This window comes from Stegodyphus dumicola, chromosome 12 (assembly GCF_044657685.1).
Source record: "Stegodyphus dumicola isolate Sdum_Otavi_A_Nest chromosome 12, ASM4465768v1".
Taxonomy (NCBI): Eukaryota; Metazoa; Arthropoda; class Arachnida; order Araneae; family Eresidae; genus Stegodyphus; species Stegodyphus dumicola.
The window spans coordinates 114,404,958-114,417,329 of record NC_140779.1 but is presented as its reverse complement, the minus strand read 5'-3'; the positions used below and the strand labels follow the sequence as shown (position 1 = coordinate 114,417,329).

Genomic DNA, 12,372 nt, shown 5'->3' with positions numbered 1-12,372 from the left:
ACAGTTTTTAGAAATCCCAAGTATAGCTATAACGGGAAGATGGTCCGAGCTAAGCTCGTGAGGAACTTCAGTCACCACAGGGATAGTAGTGGTGGATAATAAAATATCCAGGATATCCGAATGTGCAATATTATCCGGGCGGTAAATGTACGTCTGATGGGAGCAGCTATACGGACGTTATCCATTAAGAGTGGAGTTAATTGCGAATTCTTGAGGTTGATTATTTTTGTCACTAGTTAGTTGCTTGAAGAGAAGAGGAATTCCTGACGCATTTATGAAGGAAACGAACACTTAATACCTGTTTGGCTTCAGAGATGGATTCGGGAGCCATCCCGCTTGAGAGTGCCTGCGAGTGTGATTTATTCACCATAACTCTTTCAGCATAGGTCTTCGCTTTCTGAATGGGCTTGGTCTTGGGGAAACTTTTCACGACCGCGAAAATTTGCCGTGTGTCCCTCAGCCAGACAGTTTGTACATCGCGGTGGTTCAGATTTTGCCTTGGTACATTTGAAGGATTCATGAGCCTCACCGCATTTTACGCAGCGCGGCGTGATGGCAGTTGCTTTGTGTGTGGTGAAACCCCTGACAGCGATAACACTGCAGGGTCCCCGCACGTCCTTCATATCTCTTGATATTAATTTTCATCCCCAGGATGCATTTTTCATAATAAATCTCCTTGCTTTTGCCCTTACGTGCAAGGGAGACCAGAAATAAAGGCAGTTAAATAATCCTCGGATTTTTTTAAACCTCGTCGAAAATATTTCAGCTGCAGCTCTGTCCCGCTAACAGATCAACCAATCAGACGAAAGTTCTGCTTCTGGAAGATCACGCGATCGCAATCTGAGCGATAATCGATTACTGTTTGGCTTTCATGTCTTTGTAGTAAGTGAAAATGGTAACCTAGCTACGTGGGTTTCCTGGACATGTGCGGGAGAATTTTCCCTTTCGAAGTCAAGTCCCTAACTAAGCAAGAGAAACATCTACTTCAGACTATCCAACGGCCTCACCTTCTTCTAATTTGTCAAAGAACTATGTGTGTGCTCTCAGGTTACAGGAATACTTTTTCAGAATTATTCTTTTCTTAGTTGATCTCTTCACCATCATGACAATAAAAATGTCAGCAGCAGCCAAGATTATCAATAGCCAAAAAAAAAAAAAAAAAATTACCTCCTCCTCCATGTACATACACTTTTCTGTTAAACCTCTCTCAGCTCTCGCTTTAATAAACCCTGTTCTCATTAGTCATGTTCTATAGCAAATCTCATACTGAGAAATCTATTATTTACATCACAATACCTTCAAGGCATAAATGCCAAATTTCAGTATTGATTTTGAATGATTGTGTCAAATTTAGCAATTAAACTTTACGAATTTGTATATGTTACTTGGATATCTTCTAAATAGCGTCCACTGTTATCCACAATATATTTTAGAAAAAAACTGCCCATAGATATGGAAGTACTATTAAATTTTTAGTACTCCCTTGTCAAAGCAGCCGCTACACTTAATTGCCAAAATTGACAGATTTACTATACTACTTCGAATTTAAGGCAGACTTTTCTTTGGGATTTTTAAGATGCAAAATTAGGCTTTTTAACCTGTAAAATGACTGAAATTTAAAATGAATATTTTACCATTTTGTTTACAATTAATATACTTTTTTATTTATCATTTTGTTAAAAGTTAATACACCTTTTTAAACCTCTGAGCGGCGCAGGATTTTAGATCCGTCATGAAGACCGGTATTTAAACAGCATTTATTAATTGAGTTTCTAAATTACTTATTTTAGTCTGTATTTTCATAAACTTACATTCATTAAGATGATATTCATTAAAATAATATTATTTACATTATTAAAGAACGTAAAAAAGCAAAATATCTTAAATTATAAGTTAATATATGCCAAGTAGCAAAACTTCTGATAACCGTATAAAGCCGCTCATAACGCTCAGAGGGTTAAAGCAATTGCAGGATTTAGAAGCAGAAGTCCAATGGTGCATAACATACAGAAAATGTTATTCAATTTTAACTCCACAACTCGACCAATACTGTGCTGGGTGTCTGCACATACAGGCATTTTTGGAAATGAGCTTGCTGATGATGCTACGGCTAAGGAGACGGCAATGGGCACGAATCTGCCTGAATTCTCTCTTCCTCTACCGGGCTCATATCTCAAGAAATTAATTAGTATGCAGCTTTCTCAACAGTGGCAGCTCAGGCGGGAAACTGCTAACACAGGTAGAAGAACGCATAAATTTGTCTCAAAGGTCTCAAGTAACTTCCTTTCCGGTTCCTCGGCAGTCACAACATTTTCAACAGGGCACGGACCATTTTTAACTTATCTCTTCAAATTTGGCCTTTGTGACAGTGAGCAATTCGAGTGTGGAGCGACAGGGGGTCCTGATCATTATGTTTTCTATTGCCCCTTGACGTCAGCGTTCCACTTAAACAGACCAGTGGACACTTTCTGGAAGGAATGGACCAACAATTTAGTAAAACAACTAATAGCATTAAAAAAGTTGACCAAAATCAAACAGTGGTATTCCGAAAATGTTTCATTTTTTAGAACTCTACATCTTTAAGCATTAAGATTTACTCGGATCAATTTCTTATGACTAAATAGAATCCTAGCTGACCAGATCTAATCAACTTTTCCATACTGACTTCTATTTATCCCATGGAATGCACTTCCTTTGAGAAACGCTCTGAACTCTGGGGTATAGACATGCCAAAGTGTAATAATATGCACAGTGTATCTATTTACAGGCAAGGACCTATTTGCTTTCAAACCTTTGAATATCATTGCAATCATAAGTGAACTGATACGGCTGAAAAACTCGCAAGGTTGTTTTAGAAATGTTGGTAAAATTGTTACCCGTATAAGTGCATCCCCCTATCCAACTTTTATTTATTTCCTCATAGTGTTAGTTTTATGTTATTTTTCACATATGCCTTTCTGATGTTGCTACACATTGATGATAATGACATTATTATTTGTGCCACAATACAAAGTTTTTTACTTTCGTAAATTACTGCAAGAAACTATTTTCCTACAAAAACTCTTGCATACCCATATATATAGCGCATATGCATATGTTACAGAGTTCTACTTACACAACTTATTTATATTAACTGTATAATCCATGTTATTGTGTATGTTATAACTACCTTCAATTCTTAAGGTATTTCATCGTATGAATGCAAGCTATTATGCTGATAAGTATTGTTTTTCATTCTTGGTGTACTAATAGTAGAAATCTACTTTTATTTACTGAAAATATTACTGTGTATTATCTATGCAACTGCCTACGTAACTGCGAATTATATGCGTCACCGTGTTATTTATGTAATTACATTACTTTCCCATTTACGTCTGAAATACTCTGTATTATATTGCTCCTATGTAAATTGTAGGTTTGTTTTGTTTTGTGTGACTGACAGTGTTTACCATGTTTCATAATACCTATGTAACTGTGAATCCCCTTTCCCCTTTTTTTTCGAAAGTCATGCAACTGCGCAACATTGTAATAGCGTATAAAGTTTTCTATATCAGCATTTCTTATATGCAACAGTACAAATTATGTAACTGTGAGAATTCGTAACCTAAGCATCAAATATACGGTATATCATTGGTTTGTAACTGAATTCATAATGTAGTAAAGTACATAATGCCAAAAGTTGGAATTGTAATCGTATCTAGCTTGACCTTTCTACAAGTAACTTTTAATCACAAGATTTTGTAACCTTAATTTTGCGCTAGATCAAGATCATTATTACTTTGTTTCTTCTTCACAAATGTTTATTTTCCTATCTTATTAAGATTATAATATCTGAATGTTTTTTAGTTGCTCCAAGCAAAGATGACAATGTAATTATTCTTGGATTGTGACTCTGTAACTTGATTTTGTTAAATTAATGCCTGTCTGATCTACCTTGATCAACTGAGGCTGCGGCAGAGTTGGCAGTAGACTTCCACTGACCAAGCACTATTCCGCTTGGTAATTTTTAGATAATCTTAGGTCGGAAGCCTGCTCAGTGGTACTATATGCTAAATGTATATATATATACATTGTAGAATAATATTGTTCCCATATCTACAGGTGATACGTTTCAAGACATGTTGGATATGTTAGTAAAGTGTATATATTATACTCGTATAAAGTAACATATCTTGCACTGCAGGTGGTTTTCTAGCGTTTGCGATGAGTTTATTAATATTTAATGTTCATTTATTTTCACTCTGTTGAATAACCTAATTTAAAAATGCAATTTTTTTACTTACCGCAAGTCGTTGTGATACTGATAAAATGGTGTGTAGTCTTGCAAACTATTTTAATAAACCAGCAAAAGAGGGGAAATCAAAAGGGGCGGCAACTCTAACAACATGATTATAACTCTTACACGCGTATAATAACACAATACCGCAGTCTTTCGAGGAAATAAAGAGTTGTGTCTCCAAGTTTTTGCAGAAATGGGGAGTTTTTATTTATAAATTATGTTATTATTTGTATCTACATTATGTGTTAGATCATAATGTATATTGCATACATTTCGTATTTCTATATACATTGCCCACCAGCGGTCGACAGGTAAAATCGTTGAACGCTAGTAGTTCATCACAGGCTCAAATCTCAGCGAACGGACTAGCTGCTCGGGAGTTTTCGTTTTCATTTCCCCCCATGCGTAATAGGAATATTATCCAGATTTCCTTAGAAAGTCCTTCATGAAAGTATCTATACCCATAAGTATCCCTACCCTTAACGTCTTTCACGGAAACTCAAATAATCCAGTCCAATGCTATTCTAATGCGATATTGATCGCATCATTTTTTACTTATTACGTGCTCCGCCCTCAGGCACTACACAGAAAGGGTGGGATGCCTCGTGGAGGTCTTTTTAAGGCATGTATGTCATGCGCCCCTTGGGCATACTTGTCATGAGCCGGACACGTTGCATTTAAATGCAATATCTCGGCGCAATTAATAATGAATGAATGAATCCACGTTACACATGGGAAAAACCACGAAAACGCCCATGCAGCCAACCCGTTCGACGGGACTCTCGGACCGCCTGGACCGAACTACCAGTGTTCAGCGGCTTTTATCGCTCGGCCATTGGTGGGCTGATAGTGCGAGTTATTGTGACACGTAAACCTCTGTATTGTTTGTGCAGCTAATGCTGTCTATGTAGAAAAAACATTCATCCTATAAGGAACTGAAATATGAAATGATTGTTATGACTAATCAATTTATTTTATTAGATTGGTCCAGAAATTAGATTAAAACGGATCACATTTATTAGCAACAAACAAGCAGTACGGCAATCAAGAAGAGACTTAAACTCCCGTGTGAAATGCGATGTCGGCCAATCAGCAGGCCAGAACTGCAAATTCAAGTCTATTGTAATTTAAATAGGTTTATGTCTAATGTGAAAGCCTCTGGAAAGGAAAGAAAAGTAATCGATAAGATCACAGTCTTTCCAATAAAACTATTCAAAGTTTACAGGGATTAAAGGTTACGGATTACGATATTTAGGGATTTACGGGGGGGGGCACCATTCACAAGCTGGAGAGGGCCTCATAATCATTAGTTAATTTTAAAAACTTGTAAACGTATCTTGTATCTTAAGGTGAGGGGACCCCCATATGAAATCCCTCTCCCGTCCTTCATAAATCCATCACTAAAAACAGCTACCACTTCTCTCATGGCTTGTCTTTGAGTTGTTGTTGTTACTGTAACTAATCTCGCTTGTCTGATATAAGAACAAGCTCACGAAATCCACCGTGGTAAGGAGGTAAGATTGCGCCGGTCGTTAGCAAAAGCCTTGGGCTCCGTACAGGTGAACGAACGACTTTACTCAGTTCCGTCCTTAATTTTGAAGGAGAGCGCCCCGGGAATACGGGTCCCAGAGTCTCCTACCCCTCTTCTTCTACCACCAAGCTCTCGAGAGGACTTTCGGCTCTCCGCATATTTAGAGTGCCGCTATGCCGCACAGGCACTGTATATTTACAAACATCTGTGCCTTCACTGGGATTCGAATCCAGGGCCTTCGGTACGGCAGTCAGCGTCGCTAACTACTCTCCGGTTGGGCAGCTGCCTTTTAAGTTATATTCAGAAATAAAAAGGAAAGCTAGCATCAGTTAATTACTAATCTTCATAGACCAACTTACCAAAATGGTATTTAGTTTATTGCTCGTATTAGGATTTTCATCATTTTTAATGTATAATGTTTAGTTTTAATTAATATCATCTAAACAAATCTTGTGCATTTCATTAAGCCTAAACTCTGTGTGTTTTCTTTATTTTAAAGTTGAATCCTAATGATAAAGCATATGGAAATCCACCTCGAGCAACTGCTGCAGATGAACCATTGCGGCTAGCGTTACGAAATGGAGAACACGATACAGCTAATCTATTACTGGAGCATGGTGCCAATCCCAGTGCTCTCTATTACTTAGGTCATGAAATAAATTTAGTCGACCCAATGGATTTAGAATCGCTGGAGCTGTTGTTGACGTATGGAGCCGATCCTAACGCAAGAGACTTACAAGGACTTACACCTCTCATGAAAGCCTGTCGCAATCCGCAAGCTGTAGAAGCTGTCCATTTATTACTAAGGTATTTAATTTATATACAAATCACATTGCATCTAATAATTTTTAGGTCCAAATAATAATTTTTTGATAACCATACATTTTTATCTTCCAGTCTGTGAAATGAAAATATGTAAGTCTTTTGTGCCCAAAAATCATTCCTGCTATAGAAAAAACTTCGAAGTTCCGCAAAATTTCAGAAACTCAGATAGAAATATTCTATCTCATAACACCTATCACAATGTCTGTTTGTTAATAGGAAATGAACTGCTTTACGCGAAATTCTTTCTGATTCAAACAGTATTGCATTCAAAGCTAATAAATGAGGTCAAAACATTATTAAGCTAAAATACTTATGCTGAAAGCCGATACTACTCTATCTCTGTAGAGTATGGGTTCGTAATAGATTGAATGTACGCACATCCCATGATAGGTTGATAAAAAAATTTATCAAAGAAAATGCTTTACAGTTGGGGAATTTTCCACAAAAATAATCATACAATTCTTCACAGTATCACAGAGTACAATCAGTAGTTGATCTTCAAACTACTAAGAACGTTAAACACAGAACAGTGCAGTACGTATCTAGGGAGATATCTCAATATTCCGAACTCACACTGACCTAACACTTAAGAAACTGATGCTACGTCCTGTCATTTAGAGTTTTCGACTGGCCGCCGAGCACTTCTAGTACTTTCTTCTCGAAATCACTGAAAGCCATGAGGGCCGAATACGTTAGAATTACAGTTATTCAATTATCATATCCGTTAGAGTTGTACAGAGACCAAAACAAAATGTGACCAAATGGTCACCAAGTTTGGTGATTTTTGGTGATTTCTTGCCATATTTGGCAACCAAATTAGTTACCAAGGCAAGGCTGTCTCCAGCCTGGCGATATCTTGCCCCTCTATTTTTTCGGCAAAGCATCCTTTCTTTAGATTTCCATGTTACATTATATAGAAAAAATACAACAATTTCACATACAATTGCACTAAAATCACCTATATATATATATACAAAATTTGTAACAATATGTTCCAAATGTATCGAACAAGATTTAATTTAAGCAACGTAATTGGTTAATTTCCTCCAATTTCTGACCGTCTTCTCTTCACTATTTTTTACTCGATTTGTGGTATTTCGTCACTAAGCTTTGAATATGCATCGCTAAGGTTTTTGAGGTGTGAGTACTATTTACGCAGAGTATTCTCACTTTTCAAGTTTTTTCAATTAAATACTGTTTTGCTGTATTCATAGTATATTAGCACCATCAAATAAGTGAATACAATTGTTTATTTTTATTGCAGTTATGGAGCTGATGTTAATGCTATAACCTCAGAAGATCAGCGTACTTCTCTGCATTACGCAGTTATAGCGGGAAACCTTGAAGTTGTGGAGATCCTAATCCGTCATGGAGCTAATGTGTGTTTTCCTTTCGAACTTACAAGACCACCACCACTCTATTTTGCAGTTCTCCGAGGCAGTGTGGAAATTCTAGAATTTCTTTTAAATTCCGGTGCTGACATCAATGCAGTGTCAACAGTTGTCGGTTCAGCTCTGCATCTTGCTCTCACCGAAAAAATTGTGAATCAGCTAGAAGTGGTCAAAACTCTTCTAAGACGTGGGGCCAACCCGAATGCAATTACCGTATCTGATAACAGACCTGTTTTAAAGCCCCCAATTGGAGAATATCTGCAATGCTGTGAACATCCTCAACCTGAAATAATTCGGTTGCTTCTGAGGTAATGTATGCAGTTTAATTCCTTTAATTCGTTTACTTCGAAAATAAGATATACTTATTCACTTGAATTCATTTGCATCTGACATAATTTATCTTCAGATGATAAGACTCACTAAAGATCAGAAGACAATTTTAGTGAAGAGAAATTGTAATATAAAAGCATCTGACAAAAGATTAACTTTTTGTCATTATTACCTCAAAAATCTGTCTGCAGCATTCAAGTTCACCTTCACCTTGACACTAACACTTATCTCATTTACTATCACTAACCATCTCATTTGTCGCCCAGACGGTATAGTGGTTAGGGAAGCCTACTGCGGTACCGAAAGGCTCGGGTTCGAATCCCGGAGAAGACATGGACGTTTGTAAATGTGTAGCGTCGCTGAGGCATGGCGGCACTTTAAATATGCGGCTAACCGAAAGTCCTCTCGTGTGGATTGGTGGGAGTGGAGACGGGTGGGAAAGCCCCGGATCCCCAGCCGGGGTGCTCTTCCTCAAAATTGGGGTGGAAAATAGAAGTCCAACCTCTCTTCGGAGCAGGCTCTGGCAACCACTGTTCCATGTAATATGAACAAGACAACAACAACCATCTCATTTAATCCACATCTTATTTACTATCACTAACTATAGTCACGCGATGATTTATAGATACTTTATTTTTTACCACGGTATTTTCGACGACGATGTTTTGTACCACGATGTTTTAGAATTGCGATATTTTCTCTTTGCCTTCTTTCCTCCCACGATGTTTTGCACCATGACGTTTTCGTCTTGCGTTGTTTTTTCCATGTTTTTGCCGCAATGTTTTCGGCTGACACCGAATATTTCAAAACCGACAATCTTTACGTTAGAAAAACAATTTCAGTACTCTGAAACTACTGTAAGGAGGCCTCGAGAAGGTCGTAACCAAATAACAACTGCTTCTCAAGATCGATTATTTCGCAATAACTGCCCGTCGCAATAGCATGTCCCCTGCTAGGTGTAAAGTTCAGAGTTGGCAATCGCAACTGGAACTGTTGTATCCCCGCAAACTCTATACAGAAAGCTTAATAAAAAAATTACTTTAAACCAGAAAGCTCCAGGGGTATACGTTCCACACTCTTCACAATTTATGAGGGATCGCTTTAATTGGTGCATAGAACATTAGAATTGTAGTGAAAATCAATGAACTAATGTTCTGTTTACTGGTGAATCGAGATTTAATTGAACATCACATTCTAACCGTGTTTACACCTGGAGGAAGTCAGGAATGTGAAATCTACCTTCAAACATTATCAGACGTTTCGGTAGTGCAGGTTTGATAGTATGGAGGAATAGTGATCGATTGACGTATGCACCTACATGTTTTCAACAGCGGATTTATGACCGGGAGGAGATGTCAGGATGAGGTTTAAAACTTATGCAAGGCTTTTCAAAGGTGAATATGGATCTGACATTTTATTTGTGGAAGATAATACTCGTTCACATCAAGCAAACCTCGTTAACTCGTCTGCATCAAACAAACCTCGTTTAAAGTGAAGACATTGATCGAATACCATGTCCAACAAAATCTCCTGATACTAACCTGATAGCGAATTTATGATACTACCTTGGAAAAGCAGGTGCTCGGCGACATCCTCTTCCTAGAGATGTAAATACCGTTAGGACTGCATTGTTGGAGTTGCTGCAGGTCCCGCTACCCACAGTTTATGAAACACTGCCTTATTGGAATGCTAGATATTGGTTTGAAAGAACAAGTTGAACGTGAAGCTGAGTATTGGGGGGAGATTTTGAGAACTGCTGGGGGATACCATCAAATTACCTGCTTCTCAAGAATTAACTTTCCTTGGATCCACTGAGGATATAACGAGTCGTCATAAAGGAAATTACTTAAGTTGTCTTGTGCATTTGTCTCAGTTTGATGACTTATTATCCGAACATTTACAGCGATATACAAATAAAGGAATAGGGTGAGTAAGTATTAATTTATACAGTATTAGTTTAGAAGTAGACCATCAAAAATCAGAGTTATATTTTCAAATTTTCGCAGGTCTTCTTTCTTATTTTATCTTATCTAATCATGATATCTTATCTTGTTCATTTGCGATTTTGCAGCTAAAGATGCTGGTTCAGTAAAACCATCAAAACTAGTCATGTGAAAACTTGAAAATATAACGCAGATTTTTGTTGTTTGACTTTTAAATTAATACTTCTCCATTACAGTTGACTCCACCCCAGATATGAGTCATAAAGATCAGCTCACGTTTATTCTTAGGTATGTGAATGGCAATACAGTTATAAGGTATTTCACCCGCCTTCCTAGCGTGCCTCCGTGGTGTAGTGGCTCTGCACACTGGGCCGGTATTCCAGAGTCCGTGGTTCGATTTCCGGCGAAGGCGATTGCTCATTCCATAATAATAATAATAATAATAATAATAATAATAATAACTTAATGTCTCTAAACAGTAATTGAGAAATTCTTGGAATTTATTCAGTTGGAGAGGCACACTGCGGAATATTTAACAGAAACACACAGGAATACAGGCAAGAATACAAGAATTGTCACCTAACGCTATTTATGTGCCATGTTCAAATCATTCATTAAATCTTGTAGTTAATTTTGCATGCGAGTCCAGCTTCGAAGTAACTGGCTATTTTACCCACAGTTTAAGAAACTCTGTTTTATATCATATACAGTGGTCTTAATTTTTTCCTTTGTACTTATGTGTTATGCTCTTAGATACCACTCCATTTAAATTCATAAAATTATAGTTTACTTTATAAGGTATTTCTCCCATCTTCTTAGCGTGCCTTCGTGGTGTAGTGGTCTGCACGCTGGGCGCGTATTCCAGAAGTCCGTAGTTCGATTAAAGGCAAAGGCGTTCCTCATTTTTCATAACTCCTGCTTCCAAAAAAATTCCTAATGTCTGTACAACTTTTCATGAGAAAGCCCTGATTTTCATGCATGAAAAAATAATTTTAAACCTGGTCATATTTTACAATTGTTTTGTCCTTTACTAACTTCCATTATTGTTTCACCAAGCTGCCAGGGCCCGTTTAATAAAACATTAAGCTTAGGACAAAACCAGTTATGGGAGCCTTTACTGTACTAAATGTGTCAACGTAACAATACCTCCGAAGCAAAGTATACTTTATACAATAACCTTATAATTTGATAGTTCCCATTTAAAATTATTTAAACAAAAAATAAATTAAATCTTTAACTAGGTTTTATTTCCATTGTGTTAATTTAGCAATTTAAATCAAATATAAGCCTATATATTTTAAACCAGAATCTTTTTTTTTTTCCCTCGAAAATACTAAATAAAAGGAAGAGTGTAAGAATTCTTATTGATTTTACAACAAACGTTAATTAAGTTCTGAAGACATAGGCCAATTAATGCAATTTAATTTTTTATCAATTCAAGTAATAAAATATAGAGTTAAAAATCATAGTTACTTTCAGATTTAGAAGATATCATATCATCTAGCGGGTTCTGCTTCTAAGTTTATGTTTTCATAATCTAGAATTGAAAAAATGCATAACATTTTACGTAGGTTAAATACAGTAATAGAATTAAGAGGCTTCCATAAAATTAGAGGCCCGGAGCATAGTTTCTATTTGACTCTGTGAAATCAGGATTTGCAAGCTACACGCTTCTGAACTTTAAAACATTACAATTACGTATGCGCATTTTGCACCAGTATATTTATCAAACAGGTATCGGTGGCATTACTCCGTCTAAACCAAATAGTTCAGGCGAAATCTTCATGAATTATACGAAATCTTCAACGTACCATCTATGAACAATCTCCGGGTCAACCGATCTGAATTTTTATAACTCTATTTTTCTGTAAGTTAAAAACTGTAAAGTATATTTTATTCTAGTTCAAAACGAAAGTTTTTTTCCTCTTATTTCTCATTTTAAAGGCTATTTCTTTCGTGGAACACTATATATTACACGCAGAAAAGAGCACCTACAGACTTTTCGAATCGATATAATCAAATATGAGGGACGAAAATCAGAATCATACGTTTGTTCTCAGCTTATACATCAAG

The 12,372-nt window shown here is 36.8% G+C and overlaps 1 protein-coding gene across 2 annotated transcripts in view; it reads left to right on the top strand.

Moving 5' to 3' along the window:
• The window catches only part of LOC118202947 (uncharacterized), a 45,245-nt gene that overhangs the window by 20,510 nt on the left and 12,363 nt on the right, over positions 1–12,372 (top strand). For both annotated transcript variants that reach the window (XM_085806823.1, XM_085806822.1), the window contains exons 3-4: positions 6,310–6,617; positions 7,900–8,334. In XM_085806823.1, coding sequence (XP_085662949.1) covers positions 6,310–6,617; positions 7,900–8,334 — 743 coding nt within the window. The remainder of the gene's footprint in view (positions 1–6,309; positions 6,618–7,899; positions 8,335–12,372) is intronic.